Source organism: Hypanus sabinus, chromosome 15 (genome assembly GCF_030144855.1).
Source record: "Hypanus sabinus isolate sHypSab1 chromosome 15, sHypSab1.hap1, whole genome shotgun sequence".
Classification (NCBI taxonomy): Eukaryota; Metazoa; Chordata; class Chondrichthyes; order Myliobatiformes; family Dasyatidae; genus Hypanus; species Hypanus sabinus.
In genome coordinates this window covers 48,497,753-48,513,949 of record NC_082720.1, presented here as the reverse complement: position 1 = coordinate 48,513,949, position 16,197 = coordinate 48,497,753, and the positions used below count along the sequence as shown (strand labels likewise).

Here is a 16,197-nt window from a genome sequence, read left to right as displayed (position 1 = left end):
TATAATTAATGCACTGCTCTTTTTACAACCCCTTGTACACTCATCATTATTTCTTGATTTATATTCTTTCCTTCATTGTGGCTACTGTTTGGGGATCTATGCGAATTCAGTTTTTTTGGCTTCTTTTTTTTTATTTCCACCCAAATGGATTCACGTCTTCCAAGCATAGAATACTTCTCACATCTTTTATTGGCAGAGGTACATCAGCATCTTCCCAGCCTGTCCTTTCTAAAAGCCAAATATCCCTGTCAATTAACTTGACAGTACTGATCTTCTGCTAACCATATCTCGGCAATGACAATCAGATCATACCCATTTACTTCCATATATGTATTGCTGATTCACTTAGTTTCTTTCAGACTCTGTTCACATTTAGATATAGAGCTCTTCAACTTTTCTTTTTACTATCTTTCCTTGCATTACCTCATCTGTTGGGCCTATTGTACTTTGCTTGTTGCCGCTTTTCCCTTCCTTTTGCTTTTTATTTTTCTGTCTTTCATGTCTATCCTTGTTTCCTTTTCCTCTATATTCCATCCACTGTTGTACTAATTTAAACCCTCCCCTAAAGGAATGGCAGGCACCCTCATGAGGGGAGCTTCCACGTTTCTCCCAGTCTCCCAATCTCCTATTGACCATAGCAATGGGCTAACTGGCTACAGAGTTTCCCGATTCCTCCTTTCACCTGCTAAATCCCGACTCAGGACTGACTCCTGGGTGCTACATTTTAAATCAAAAAACATGCATCGAGGGGGACCAATATCCTAGCGGGAAGGTTTGTTAAAACTGCATGGTGGGGTTTAAATTGGAGTTGCAGGGGGATGGGAACCAGAGCGACAGAACAGTTAGTGGAGAGGTTGTGGAAGTAGATGTTGGTAAGACCTCAGACAAAGTTAGGAATCAAAAGGTTGAGCACGGCGAGACCAGTGTCTGAGCTGCGTAGATTTCAATGCAAGAGTATTGTATGATAGTGCTGAAGATGAGGTAGCTGGTTTACAAACAGAGGCAATATGTAGTGAGGAGAGACTGAAGAAAGGAAACTATAGGCCGGTTAGTCTGATCTCAGTGGCTGGTAAGATGTTGAAATCGATTTTTAAGGACAAAGTCTCATGTTATTTGGATTATCAGAAGGCCTTTGACAGGGTGCCACACATGAGGCTGCTTAACAAGCTACGAGTCCATGGTATTACCGGAAAGATTCTAGCATGGATAAACCAGTAGCTGATTGGCAGGAGACGAAGAGTGGGGAATAAAGGGAGTTTTTTCTGGTTTGCGGCCAATGACTTATGGTGTTACATAGGGGTCTGTGTTGGGACTAATTTTTATGTTATACGTCAGTGATTTGGATGATGGAATTGATGGCTTTGTTGCAAAGTTTGCAGGTGATATGAAGATAGGTGGAGGGGCAGGTGATTTAGGAAGTAGAGAGGCTACAGAAGGACTTAGACAGTTTAGGAGAATTGGCAAAGAAATGATGATGAAAACAGTGTTGGGAAGTGTATGGTCATGCACTTTGGTAGAAGAAATGTAAGGGTTAACTATTTTCTAAATAGAGAGAAAATACAAAAAAAACTGAGGTGCAACATGACATGGGAGTCCTTGTGCAGGATTCCCTAAAGGTCAATTTGCAGGCTGAGACTGTAATGAGGAAGACAAATGTAATTTTAGCATTCATTTCAAGAGGACTAGAATATAAAAGCAAGGATGTGATGTTGATATTTTATAAGTCACTGGTGAGGCCCTGTCTTAGAAAGGATGTGCTAAAACTGGAGAAGGTTCTAAGGAGGTTCATGAAAATAATTCCAGGATTGAACGGCTTGTTGCATGAAGAGCATTTGATGGCTCTGGCCTGTATTCATTAGAATTCAGCAGAATGAGGAATGACCTCATTGAAACCAATTGAGTGGTTTAAGGCCTTGAGAAAGTGGATATGGAGAGGATGTTTCCTATGATGGTAGAGTCTAAGATCAGAGGACAATAGAGGGGCATCTTTTTAGAGTGGAGATGATGAAGAATTTCTTTAACCAGAGAATGGTGAATTTGTGGAATTCGTTGTCACAAGCAGCTGTGGAGGCCAAGTCTTTATGTACATTTGAGGCAGACGTTGATAGATTCTTGACTGGTCAGAGCATGGAGGGATACAGGGAGAAGGCAGGAGATTGGGGCTGAGAAGGAAATTGGATCAGCCATGATGAAATGGCAGAGCAGACTCGATGGGCCAAATGGCCTAATTCTGCTCCTATATCTTATGGTCTAATGGAATTGTCCTAGTGGCAAGGGCAGCATGGTAGCGTAGCAGTGCCAATGACCTGGGTCTGTAAGGAGTTCGTATGTTCTTCCTGTGATTGGTTTCCTCCTACATTCCCAAGTGATGCAGGTTACCAGGTTAATTGGTCACATGGATGCATTTGGGAGGCATGGGCTCAATGGGACAGAAGGACCTGTTGTTGTGCTGTAACTCTAAATTAAAACTCCAAACTTGAAATTTCTGGGAAATGGTTAATGGTTCATCCCACTACAATACCCTCAGTCTCCATACAGAATCTCGGTTCCTCTCATTCCTGAAAGGGTCAGCTTTATTTACAATGGGCTCAATTAAAGCCAGCACTGTGCAATTATCGAGGGAAATTTCTTTCTGATTCGCAGTACTTGAAAGCAAAATGGAGAACATTTTTTGAAAATGGAATAATTGCAGTTGGCTAAGTGGAACATCTCATCAAACCACTTGAAAATTTGTGATAAATGTTTTGAAGTAGGAATAAATTGCTAAGTTTGGCAGTGCTGAGGATTCAGTGAGCTGAGGAACTGATGGATTTGGGATGATTTGCACAACATTGGCAGGCAGTGCCGCAGGTAATTGGGAAAGCGCGTAGAATGTAAGAACAATTGAGTACACAAAGCAACTTCAATTACCTCAGCATCGAAAAGGCCACTGTCTGGAGTTTCTCACTATCCCGTAAGGAGTACAATATGTTGTTGGAAGCAGTGTAGAGGGAACTTGCTACAACAATATTTGGAACGAGTAGATTCTCATGAAGTAAGTTTGGATAGGGTAAACTTATATCCACTGGAGTTTGCAAGTGTGGGTGGGGTCTTAAGCCAACCCCAATAATCCTGAGGACTCTCAGTGCGATGGTTGTAGAAAGGATGTTTCCTCCTTTGTTGGAACCTCCTTAACATAGATAATTCTGTCTTGTCTAAGAAAGTATATTTCAAAGACTGATAAGAATCTTGAAAGCAGAGTCTTTGATGTTGTCCAGTTCCAGTACTGTCTGTAAAGAGTTTATACACTCTCCCTTGACTGTGTTTGTTTCCTCTGGGAGCTCCTGCTTCTTCCCACAGTCCAAAGACATACTGGCTGGTTGGTCAATTGGTCATTGTAAACTGTCCTGTGATTGGGCCTATGTTAAATAGGTGGGCTGCTGGACAACACTGCTCATTGGACCAAAAGTGCCTGTTCCATGCTGTATGTCCATAAATAAATAGCTATTAAAGGAGGGGCAAAGGATTACTGTAGGTAGATGGGAATGTAGAAATGAGCTTGCAATCGTGTCAGTCAAGACCACCTTAAATAGTGGAACAAGCTCCAGGCCAGTTGTTGGCTCCCACTCCTAATCCATATACCAGCATGCAAAATAGACTGGATGCAACAAAATGTTCCCAATTGTTTCATGATTATAATGACTCACTTCATTTATTAGAAGAATTTAAAACATTCACAACTATGGGTACAAAAATTAGAAATTGATAACCATTCAGCCAGACTGTTAGAACACAGTATAAATCACATATAAATTCTATGCACAGATAAATTAGCCGGTATATTATGAACAATATTTCCATTAATAATCTCATACAGCAGTATAAAAACAAACAAATTTCAATTACCACCGCTGCAACTTTATTTATTTTCACCAAATAAAGAATACAGCTACAAAACTGTGGAAGGAAACATGCTCTTTAGACTAATTACAGGGACTATTTTACAATAGATTTTCAAGTGTGGAATGTAGTAATGAAACATTAGAATGTCAAGTATGACCAAGCACAAAAATTGTGCACATTAAATTTCAATAACACATGTGTCTAACAGTAGACAGTAGTTTGGCCACATTTACCGCTACTTTGAGGCTAATAGATATGAGTTGCATTGATTTGGGTGATCTTGGTAATTCTAGTTTAATAAAATAATGAAAACAAATTATTTAAAAAACTGTAAAACAATTAGATGCAAGACAAAGAAGATCAGAATATGTATGCACTTTTCAGTAATCAGTGTGATGACATTATAATTCCATTTACATTAACATACTAATAAAAATATCCATTTAAATTACTTTGATCAAATGCCATTTTTATACATATACACTACAAAGTGTATTATGAATGGCTTCAATTCCTAGACATTTAAGTAACACTGTAGTATAATCATACACAGCAGACTTTTTTGTAATACAGTATTCTTTATCAACATGTTTGTTCAGATGATAGCTAACAGTACTTACCAGTATTTCATTGTTTTGTGAATTATAAAGGTTACTGGATGTGAAAAATATATTTTTTTAAAAATATCACTACATGGCATGCTTCTGTCCCACTTAAATCTCAATGGTAGACTGTTTATGGAAATTTTATAGTCATTGTGTATTTGCAGTCAGCTAAGTCTCCATGACTTACTATAATCAGTTTTCAATGTGTTGTATTAAACAGTGATTGTAATGTGGATTTGATATACTGATAGATGATATTTTACAATCTCACAAGTGAAATAAGATAGAACTTGATCAGATTTATATATTCATTGTGCATGTTTTTCTTGTTTTAACAGTGTTAGTGATGAATTATTTCATCTTGTCCTGCTAAACAGCAAGGTTAAAAATGACACAGTAATTTAAACTTTTTAAGTGAGACATTTAACTTCATGCATATGAGCAGGTCATGTACGCACTGAGTAAAACATTACAACACAGTAGAGTTAACAAGTAATGTACACAACTGAATATCAGTCTAGTCGAATCTCCCTCCCTGCATATGGAAGTGTTCCATTCCAGTTAAGATAAAGATCACAGTGAACCCACTGTTTTTTGAACATAGCTCATATATTCAAACCCAATTCAAGTAGAGTTTAAACATGAGAAATCCAGTGCCCAGATTATAAAATCAATATTTACTAACATACTAGAGTTGATTGACACAAAGAAGATTTGTGTGCAGGCTGTTGTTTTGACTAAATCAATGGCAGACTTATAACTGAAGTATTTATGTTTTCAGTTTCTTCTGTAATTCAATATTATCCCGCTTTCCTTCAACAGCAGCTGCACAACTTAAATACTGCTTTTGTTCAAAGAGGAGTTTGCAATGTGGGAATTATTCCCTTTGCATCAATATAATTTCAATTGATGAATCCTGCTCATCAAAGTTCATAAGAAAACCCACGACTTTGCTGGTTCTATGAAGTCAATAGTGCAAGCTATACTACTGGAAGAAAAGAATCTTCCTGTTTTCAGATCATCATGTCTTTCCCAACAGAGTTGATCTGAAATAGAAAAATCAGAAAATCTATAATAGGAAAATCCAAACAAATAAATAGAATTAATTCAAATTGCTCGAGTTATCTATAAGCATTGGAAGCATATTACTATGAAATGAATATTCAAAAACTTAATTCATTTGCTAATTCAGTTGTTTAGAATCATAATTATACTTAAAAGACATGTCCTTTACATCTGTGGTAAAAACAGACTTTTTTCTGTTTTGTTGGAGTTCAACCCACTGAATCCTTGCTTTCCACAATAAAACTTAGATAAACAAGAACTTCGGATTTTGGTGCTGCACTGGCAGATTTTCTGGACTAACAGATAAACAAAAGTTTTAATCACTTAAAAAAAATGGCACACTGGTATAATACATTTTCCAGTGAACCCGTAAGCTTAAAGCTGTGGAGACAAACTCATCAGGATCCTAAAGGTACAGCAAATGATGCACAATTGTGCCAGATGCTGAATCCTCTCAGATTTTACCGTGATTCTGGAGTTATCAAACTTCAAACATTGAACTGGTCCCTTACTTTGATACTTATATTCTACATTTATACTCTGTGAAATTTGGGCACCACCTGATGACATCTGTTCCTGGCCAAAGGTCACAGTTAACTCAGCAGGTAACTGAAAAGAGCACTTTTATGTATGATGCAAGTGACATCTGGCTTGCCAATTACTTCCAGGTAAGACTGGATGGCAACCGAGAAAGGTCGGAGACAATGGAAAGACAGCTGACCTCCAGGAAAGACTGGCATGGGCACAGAAGCCTAGCAACCTTGTGTGCAGCACTCACAAGAGGGAACCATGCCAGCTATGGATGAACTAAATACATAATGCCCAAGTCTCCTGAGGGGAGTGGGGAGGATGAGAGACACAACAGGATGGACATAACGGCAATGACCAGGACTGGAGATATGATAACACGAAGGCTCATGCAAACAGCACTGACCAGGAAGACAATCATTGCCAAGTGCCATTGTGGCAAAATTTGCAAAAACATCAAAGGCCTCACGATACCCCAAAATAGGTCGAGCTGTGGAACAAAGGCGAATCCAGTGTAAGGCACAGACTCAACATCTGGTGAGCTGATGGAGAACTCCAGCCAGGGAGCACCCCACACAGCTGAAGATCTTTCCAAGCCTGAGTCACCCCAGTGCCAAAGAAGGGACCAAGTGAGTGCCCCCTTTGATGCCCTAACTCATTCCTCAAGGAAAGAGAAGATCAGTGGTCCCCAACCACTGGGCTGCAAATCATGTGCTACCGGGCCGCGAGGAAATGATATGAGTCAGCTGCACCTTTCCTCATTCCCTGTCACTGTTGAACTTGAATGCACATGAGGTCATCAATGGCCTGAACGCAGTGATACCCTCGCGCCAGGGGTCACTGGTTGGCCTCGGGTAACCAGCCACCTCGCGCGGCTGGCGAGAAGTGCCGTTGCTACCGGCCTGGAGTGCCTGCCGCCTCTAAACCTGTTTACCACACCGAACGTTTGTGGGGAACCCAGTGCTAAAACATTCGTAGACTACCTAATTTGGGCTCAGGGTTTCGTATGTAGCAGAGCAGCTACCTCGCTGCGATCTACTGAAAGTCAACCCTCCAGCCAAACTTTTGTCGGCCGATAGATCCTACCTACCTATAAAGGAGGGTGGGCACGTGCCCTGTCGCACTCCTCGCTCGGACTGCGACCGCCGCGGCCCTGGCATGGGGACTTCTGGCCCTGACCTTGTCCTCTCACTGGTGTGTTGCAATGATTTTATATGTTCATATGAGGAAAATATGCGCTGTGTGTTTAATATCCAAACATTACTTAAAATGTTATGATGCTATTGAATATAAATGACTTATTATTGACTTATCACTATATTCATGCGAGGAAAATATGAGCTGTGTGTTTAATATTAAATGTGTTAGATAAATCCTTTTAGAAATGAAATTGAGTGTATTAGCCACTTATAAGTGACTTATAGTTGGCTTATCACCTATACTCTAGTCGTGATTAAAACCACCCCACTCCCCCCCCCCCCCCGTCAGCTGGTCCGCAAGAATATTGTCAATATAAAACTGGTCCGCGGTGCAAAAGAGGTTGGTGACCTCTGGCCTAGATCACCAGAAAATGTATTGTGGAAGCCGTTTGATGATGACTTGGATTGCATCTTGGAAGCTACATTGGCAGGACTTGTCTACAGGAAATGTGGCTCCCTCACAACCATTGTGTTCAATTTTGCTAAAGGGTGATTCGGCCCAATGGAGAAGAAAGGGGACTTTAAACCATCTCAGCAAACAAACAGGAGGGAAAGGGAGATTCACCAGGGTCTTTATCTCACTCTCAGGTGGTGAATCTCCCTTTCCCTCCTGTTTGTTTGCTGAGATGGTTTAAAGTCCCCTTTCTTCTCCATTGGGCCGAATCACCCTTTAGCAAAATTGAACACAATGGTTGTGAGGGAGCCACATTTCCTGCAGACAAGTCCTGCCAATGTAGCTTCCAAGATGCAATCCAGGTCAAAGATCTAACCAGCAAACTGCGGCAACCGCCATGTAAGTTCAGGAGGGTTGGGCAGCTGTGAAAGCGAAGAAGGGAGAAAGAGAGAAGGAGAGTGGTTTGTTAAAAACCCATCTGGTTCAGCAGGGCTCTTCTCTACCAGCAAACATCTGACACCCCAGCCAGCTCAAAGCAAGAGATGGAAGAATTTCTGTAAGAATCACACAGAGATCCCCATAGGACTCAGGGACTAGAATTCAATCCAAAAGTCCCCCAGCTGATTGTGGCAGAGCCCACGCGGCAGGAGATCCAGGATTTCATCAAGAGAGCAAAATCATCTGCTGCCGCAGGACCAAGTGGTATACCCTACAAGGTATATAAGAAATGCCCAAAATTCCTTTGGAGGATGTGGAAGATAATGATGAAGATTTGGACCAGTCCCACCATGCCTGAAACTGTTCCCAAGGAAGAAGATTGCTCTACAATCACCCATTTTATGACAATCTACCTCCTTAGTGTGGAGCACAAGATATTCTTCTCAGTGCTTGAGAGAAGGCTGACCTCTTACTTAATGGAGAACCACTACATTAACACATCCATCCAGAAAAGTGGCATCCCAGGTTTTTCTGGGTGCCTTGAACACATCTCAATAATCAGCCAATTTATCTGTAAGGCCAGGCAGTTGAAAGATGACCTAACAGTCATCTGGTTAGACCTAGCCAACACTTACAGATCAATTCTACATGTCCTTATCCAGCCAGGCCTGGACCACTACCGTATCCCACCAAGACATGATCACCAGCTACCTAGGAAGATTCAAGCTATGCTACACTTCAGCCCTCTTTACAACCCAGGTGGCATGACCCCCCAAAATAGACTCCAACTGGCTGTACCATCTCCCTCATCTTGTTTGTCGTGGGTATGAACCTCATCATATCAGCAGCAGCAGGCTTAACCGAAGGTCCAGCATTGGAGCCCAGCATCTGACAACCTGCAGTACGGGGGCTCATGGATGAAATCGCAATAACCACTGTGACCCATATCCAAGCAAGAGGGATACTGGAAACCCTGGACAGTGTGGCTACTTGGGCTAGGATGACCTTCAAGGCCGGTATGTCCAGATGCACGATGATCAAAAAGGGCAAGGTTACTAGCAAGTTCAGTCTGCAAGTATGGGGGAGAAGTCATTCCATCCATAGAGGACAACCCAGTAAAGTGTCTTGGAAAGTGGTTTAATGCAGCAATGATGAACAGCGCCAACATCACCAACACTGTAAAGCAGACTGAAGAGTGGCTGAAGGTTGACAAACCCAGACTCCTTGGTAAATGTAAGACATGGCTGTACCAACATGGTCTTCTACCAAGGCTGCTCTGGCTTTTCACGTTTTACAGGTTCCCCATGACCACTGTAGAAGGCATCGAGAGGAAAGTCAAAAATCACCTGTGGAGATGGCTGAGGACCCCCCCCCCCCCCCACTAAGTTCTCCTTCAGTGGGGCTCCACACAAGATCAGGTCAGCTACAGCTCCCGTTGTCATCGGTAAAATGGGAAAGCGTAGATTTGTGTTAACACTGAGGGGCTCCAAAGACAAATTAATAAATCAAATAGGAGTCACACCAAGATCAGGGCAAAAGTGTCCAGGCAGAGCTACAAAACCATGAGGATGGAAAGGGGTTATCAAAGGCAGTGGAGTTGGGGGGGGGGGGGGGGTCACAGGACACCTGGATGAAATGGGATTTTCCCCAAGTGCAAGATCACTTGAGCAGAGCTTTGGAAACAGGAGCCCTTTCACATTCCTTTCCTTCTGCAGTCCTTGTATGACACTCACCCTACACCATTACAGCTGCCTACATGGGGGCTGAGAGAGGACCTAACTGCAAGCTGTGTGGTCAGGATGCAAAACAGTTTTTTCACAAGGATGGAATAGGTGGTGCCATGACAAGGTCCTGCTGTCCCTTACTGACACACTGGAGCAGGAGAGGTGTTAAAAGAGACCAGCTGGCAGAGAGGCCAACAGGGCAATCATTTCCATCAAGGAGAGGGCCACACCAGTCATATCAAAGAGGCCTAAATCCAATCTGCTGCCAACTGCCAAATCATGGGAGATGGGGGTCAATGTGGGCAGGAAGCTCCAGTTCCTGGAGGTGATGCAAACCACACTTTGACCTGACATTGCTCTATGGTTCATTGAAGACAAGAAAATCTTCCTGGTGGAGCTCACAATACCATGGGAGGAAGGATGTGAGGAGGCTCACCAGACGAAAGCCCTGAGGTACCAATCCTTAGTCCAGGAGTGCAGGCACAAAGGATGGAAAACGTGGCTATTCCTCATGGAGATCAGCTGTAGAGGGTTCCCAGCAAGGAGGTTGCTGTCTGCAATGGGCCTTGATGAAAAGAGCAAGAACCAAACAGCTCGCAGGATGGGAGTGGAAGCAGTAAGAGCTTCTGGCTGGATATTGGGCAGATGAGAAGAGTTGAGCAAGTCCAGAGCAGATGGTCAGTGACTTGGCCACCACTGCTGACTCACCAACTGGAGAGTGTAGTGGTATCAGGGTCCGTGAAGGTTGGGCACCACCTGATATCTGCCCCTGGCCAAAGGCTATGGTTACCTCATCAGGTAACTAAAGAGAACACCCCGGTGTATGATGCAAACACTTTCGGTCAAAAGTTGCTGCAGTTTGAATCATCCAGTTTATGTGAAGTAATAAGTACAACCACAAAGTGCTACTAAACAGAGTCACTAATAAACAGAGAAAAACTAAGAAAAATCTTCTTTGGTCAAAGAATGATAAAAATGGAGAGCGTATTCCCGCCAGGATCAACTGACCAACTAGCAAAGCTACAGCCAGATAAACACAGGAAGAATTTGATGTCCACTATTGTTAAGGAGCATAAACATCAAAGTGGCCATGGTGATCCAAAAGACTTGTTTATCTGCTACAATTACTGTGTAGGTTCTGATTTATACAATTCGCAATGCAAATACAAAATTATATTTTTGTCAGCTGTTGGAACTAATGTTAGACAATTTAAAAAATATATTACAGTTCAAAGATTTGACAGCTTTTGAGCTAGGAAGAAAATAGAATGGGATTTTTACCTTAAAGCTTTCCATCTTTCCTTTTCAACCTGATTTTCGGGACTTTCACTTTCGTATGATGCCAAATACAAGCCTTTAGAGTAGGAATGGAATGAAAGCTCTGTTATTTAATTTCTTTAGAGCTATGCAAAAGAGCTTAATTTAATTTTAATTTAATTTTTCTGTCAATGTAAAATCTAATTTAAAATGAAATAAAGTCCTAGTTAGTATTACACCTAACATGGACCTTATCTTGTCGAGTCTTGAAGGAAATAAATGGACTGAGCCAATTTTAGACTGGTAAAGAACAATATTTAAAATCAAGTTAACTTCAGATTTCAACAGCACTGAAACTGTGTGGAAGTGGTTTTGTTGTGTTTTCTTTTGAAGGCTAAAATTCCACAGTATGAAACACCTTATTCAGCCAATTATAAAGGCCCCAATAAAAATGAGTTAATATTGCAATATTAACCTACTAACTAAATTTCCTTCACAAAAAAAAATCACATTTTTACCATCTAAAGCTTTTGTAAGAGGCCAAGTAATGGCATCTTCTTGCTACTCTGTCCTTGCACTGAAAGCAATCTATAATTTTGGGAGGAGATAGCTAAGGATGTGAAGTAGGATTATTTGTCAATAAGCCGCCACTCCAAGGGTATAAAATTCTTGCAGTTAGCTTTATCAGATAAATGCATGAGGAACAATACATTACTTTCTCAGACAGATTATTGTGAATAGCTTGCTGTTGACACCCCTCCCCCTGTACTACTAAAATTTGTTTCATCGTCTTCGAAGAAGATCGACAAAAGGTACAGTGAAATATTACCAGCTCTACTGAGGATCTAACTTTCAGTTGTTTCATTGAGAAGGACAGAAAAAAGAAATTATGATCTCTACAAAGATCTTGAATAGAAAACTGAGCTTGGGCTGGGGAAGTCTTAGTTTCACTTTCCTTGCTAGATCTACCAATTTATTATATAAGTCTTCATGGCTTAAGAACACCCAGCTTATGGACACATCTACATATGGACAAGCTCCCATCATTTTATTAAATTCTGAAGTCCAACAAGCATACATTAGTTACTATCAACACCAGAACTAGTTTTCCCCCACACACTCTCCACGATCATTGTTCTTTCTTATCTGTCTTCTGCCTTTCAGGCCATCTATTATGATATTGTGGAGGTATGGTTAGTATATTGAATGATTTTTGTGTACATTCCAACCAATGGACAAAGTTGACTTATAGTCATCTGCAAAAGTGGAATCTGTTCAATACCTGGAGATGAGCTATATAGTGATAGATTGTTGGAGCCTAAATATCAGACAGATTGGAATTTAAACTTGGGCCTTACACAAGGAGGTACTTCACCAGATTTTAAATTTTAATAACATAGGATAACAATTATTTGTTGACAGAGTAATGAAACAACTTACCATCCTCGGAGAAGACAGGAGCAGTGTGAAGGTAATGGATGATATTTTGATCATCTTCAAAAGGACATGTCACCTGCTTCCACATCATAAACTCTCCTACTTGTTTGGCCAATTCTAGAAATTTCTACAGAATAAGCTTGTTATTATTCATCTGGTGAATATAACCTTTCTAAATTTATGTATTTTGAAAATAAACTTAAAATACTTTAAGCATAGGAAAAATAATTATTTAACAGTTACAAAGCACGCTAACAATTTTTTTGTTCTGAATGTAGTTTTCATGTGTATAAGGAGTAAAAGAGAGGCAAGAGTGGATATTGGACATCTGGAAAATGGCGCTGGAGAGAAAGTAATGGGGGTCAAAAAAGTGGCATTAGTTTTCACTATGGAAGACACTAGGAGAATGTCAGGAGGCAGAAGTGAGGGCAGTTGCTACTATTAAGGAGAAGGTGCTTGAGAAGCTGAAAGTTCTGAAGGCAGATAAGTTACCTGGACCAGATGGACTACAGTCCAGGGTCTTGAAGGAGGTAGCTGAAAAGATTGTGGAGGCATTAGTACTGATCTTTCAAGAATCACTAAATCCTGGAATTATTCCAGAGGACAGAATAAAGGCATAGACTATTTTCTAAATGGGGAGAAAATTCAAAACTCAGAGGTGCAAAAAGACTTGGGAGTCCTTGTGCAGGATTCCCTAAGGATTAATTTGCAGGTTGAGTTGGTGGTAGGAATGGCAATTGCAGTGTTAGCATTCATTTTCAGAGGACGAGAATATAAGAGCAAGGACGTGATGCTGAGGTTTTATAAGACATTTGTCACACTGTAGTGTGAGTACTGTGAGCAGCCTTGGGCCCTTTATCTAAGGAAAGATGTGCTAGCATTGGAGATGGTCCAGAAGAGGTTCAAAAGAATGATTCCAAGGAAGAAAAGGTTAACATATGAGGAGCATTTAATGGCTCGTCTGAACTGGCTGGAATTTAGAAGAATGGGGGGGGGGGGGCATCTTATTGAAACATAATAAATATTGAAAGGCATAGAGAGAGTGAATGTTGAGTGGATGTTTCCTAAAATGGGTGAGTTTAGGACCAAACAGTGGTCAATCTGTGGAATTCATTGTCACGGATGGCTGTGGAGGCCAAATCACTGAGTATATTTAAAGCAGATATTGATAGGTACTTGGCTAGTCAGGGTGTCAAAGGTTACAAGAAGACACCAGGAGGATGGAGTTGAGAAGTATAATAAATCAGCCACGATGGAATGGTGGAGCAGACTCGATGGGCTGAGTGGCCTCATTCTGCTTCTGAGTCTTATGGTAGTCTTTTGAAAATGTTATCTAATTTTACTTCAGTGGCTGAATCATAGTTCAACAGTTTTTAACAGCATACTTAAGATATGGTGAAATCTACACAAATATATTGGTCAAGATGAAGTTAGTTATTTCTTACAACCCAATTTTTTTCCCAAATGCACATTCAATCCAAGACTTTACTGAGAACTTTCTGACAGGTTTCTATCCACATTGCTTGACATTTGAATGGTGTAAGTGCATGGGGAGAACCTTTCCGCCAAGTAACTTTCTGATATTCTACAAGCTCTCATCCTCATCCTAGTCAGTGTTTTCAATGGATTCTTTACTTTGCGAAGTTCTATTCATATGCAAGGAATACACTATGTGACACCATTTTGTAAAGTATTAAATTAAGTCGGGAACTTTTCACTTGAACTGCTTGCTGATTACCTCAACCAGTGTTTCATAATTATTGGTTATTCCTGTTCTATGCTGATCATACCCATCATCAAGTAATGTCTTAAATTGAATAGCTTTTCTTAAAGTTACTTCACTTGAAGTTTGGCAAATATGTTTTTAAAACATTTAATGCATTTTGTTGATATTTTTCAGCACTTATCCATTAATGGAATATACTGATTTGTTTTAGCTTTTAGACATAGACATAGCATGGCACTTCAAATTCCTATTGGCATTGAGAAGCGCAGAATAACTTCAAAGAATTAGTTACAGGAAGGTCAACAATGAAGTTGGTATCAACATATTAACCAGGTAGGTCCACCTATTCTGTTAGAGCCCATGTGCATCTCGAAAACACGTTCTCTAGGTTGTGATTCTCGAACATGGAACAGTACAGCACAGGAACAGGATGTTCAGCTTGCAATGTTCAAGATTCAAGAGTCAAGATTACAAGTATACAAGTGTAAAGAAGAACAAAATAATAGTTTTTCTGGTTCTAATGCAGCACATAAAAAGAATAAGATAAATAACACAATAACAATAATAAAAACACAATAAATATAAGTACATAAGATAGCTTTTATATATATATATTCATTGTATGTCCATAAAGTGACGCCAGGCACAGGAGTCTGACGGACAGGAAGTGATAAAATGGTAGGGTGTGTTAGTGGGTGGAGGTGTTGATCAGCCTTACTGCTTGTGGAAAGTAACTAATTTTGAGTTTGGTGGACACTACTTAGTCACCTTACTGATGGGAGTGGGACAAGCAGTCCATGTGGAGGTGGATGGGATCCTTCATGATATTGCTGGTCTTTTCCCGGTACCTTTCTGTAGATTGGTGTCAGTGATGCACGGGGCAGTTTTGACTACCTGTTGCAGAGCGTTCCTGTCCACTGCAGTACAGTTTCCATACTGTGCAATGATGCAGCTGGTTAGGATGATCACATAACCGTAAGGTCATAAGTATTGATCTGCATAGTTCAAGGCCCTTCATCCTCCTCAGAAAGTAGAGTCATTGATGAGCTTTCTTGATTATGTAGGTTGTGTTCTGGGACCGAGAGAGATTGTGTGAGATGCGTACACCCAGGAATTTGAAACTGCTGTTTTTTTGACTTTGAGTAAGAGGTTATTTGCCTGGCACTCGGCCATGAGCTCTTCCGCCTCCTTTCTGTAGGCCATCTCATCATTGTTGGTGATAATCCCCACCACTGTCATGTTATTGGTGAACTTGACAATGAAATTACTGGAGTGTTTGGCCGTGCAGTCATGTGTGAGCTGAATGTACAGCCATGGGCTCAGCACACAGCCCTGGGGGGGGGGGGGGTACCTGTGTTGATGATGGGGAGGGAGAAGCAGTTGTGCATCCTACCAGAGATCCGTTGGTTAGGAAGTGCAACACTGCGTTGCACAACGATGTACTTAGACTGAGGAGTAGGAGTTTGTTCACCAGGGTCTGTGGGACAATAGTGTTGAATTCCAAACTGAAATCCAGAAACAATTTTCTGACATAAGTGTCCTTGTTTACTAGGTGTGTCAGGGCCAGTGCATGACAGATACTATAGCGTCTGTCGTAGAGTGGTTCTGTTGGTAAGCACAGTAAAAGAGCACATGAACAGTGACTGATAGATACACAGTTTACACATCAATGTGGACATTGGTAAAGCACTGTAGAGCAATCTATCTTTCTGCCGCAGAATGAGTTGGAGGGTTATGGCTTTGGACATTTCCAGCTTTTCAAATTTAAGGCATTCTAAATGCCTATGTTGGCAAATTACTCAAAACTAGATTTGGAGGTAATATGTTTACATGTTATGGATGAGTACAAATGGAAATGGCAGTAATTGGGAACACATTATAGATTTATCCACAGAATCTATTGTCATGTTTTCTTTCCAAGTTTCTTCCAGCCATCTCTCTT

At 40.9% G+C, this 16,197-nt stretch overlaps 1 protein-coding gene across 5 annotated transcripts in view; it reads right to left on the bottom strand.

Annotated features, from left to right (window-relative positions):
- Positions 1 to 3,881: 3,881 nt before the first annotated feature.
- The window catches only part of LOC132405492 (ras-GEF domain-containing family member 1C-like), a 61,464-nt gene continuing 49,148 nt past the window's right edge, over positions 3,882 to 16,197 (bottom strand). For 4 of the 5 annotated variants that reach the window (XM_059990342.1, XM_059990340.1, XM_059990339.1 and 1 more), the window contains 3 exons: positions 12,533 to 12,656; positions 11,117 to 11,189; positions 3,882 to 5,533 (listed from right to left, as the gene is read on the bottom strand). In XM_059990342.1, coding sequence (XP_059846325.1) covers positions 5,509 to 5,533; positions 11,117 to 11,189; positions 12,533 to 12,656 — 222 coding nt within the window. In that variant the 3' untranslated portion in view covers positions 3,882 to 5,508. Of the gene's footprint in view, positions 5,534 to 11,116; positions 11,190 to 12,532; positions 12,657 to 16,197 lie in introns of those variants that run through there. The other variant, XM_059990344.1, reaches the window with a different exon arrangement.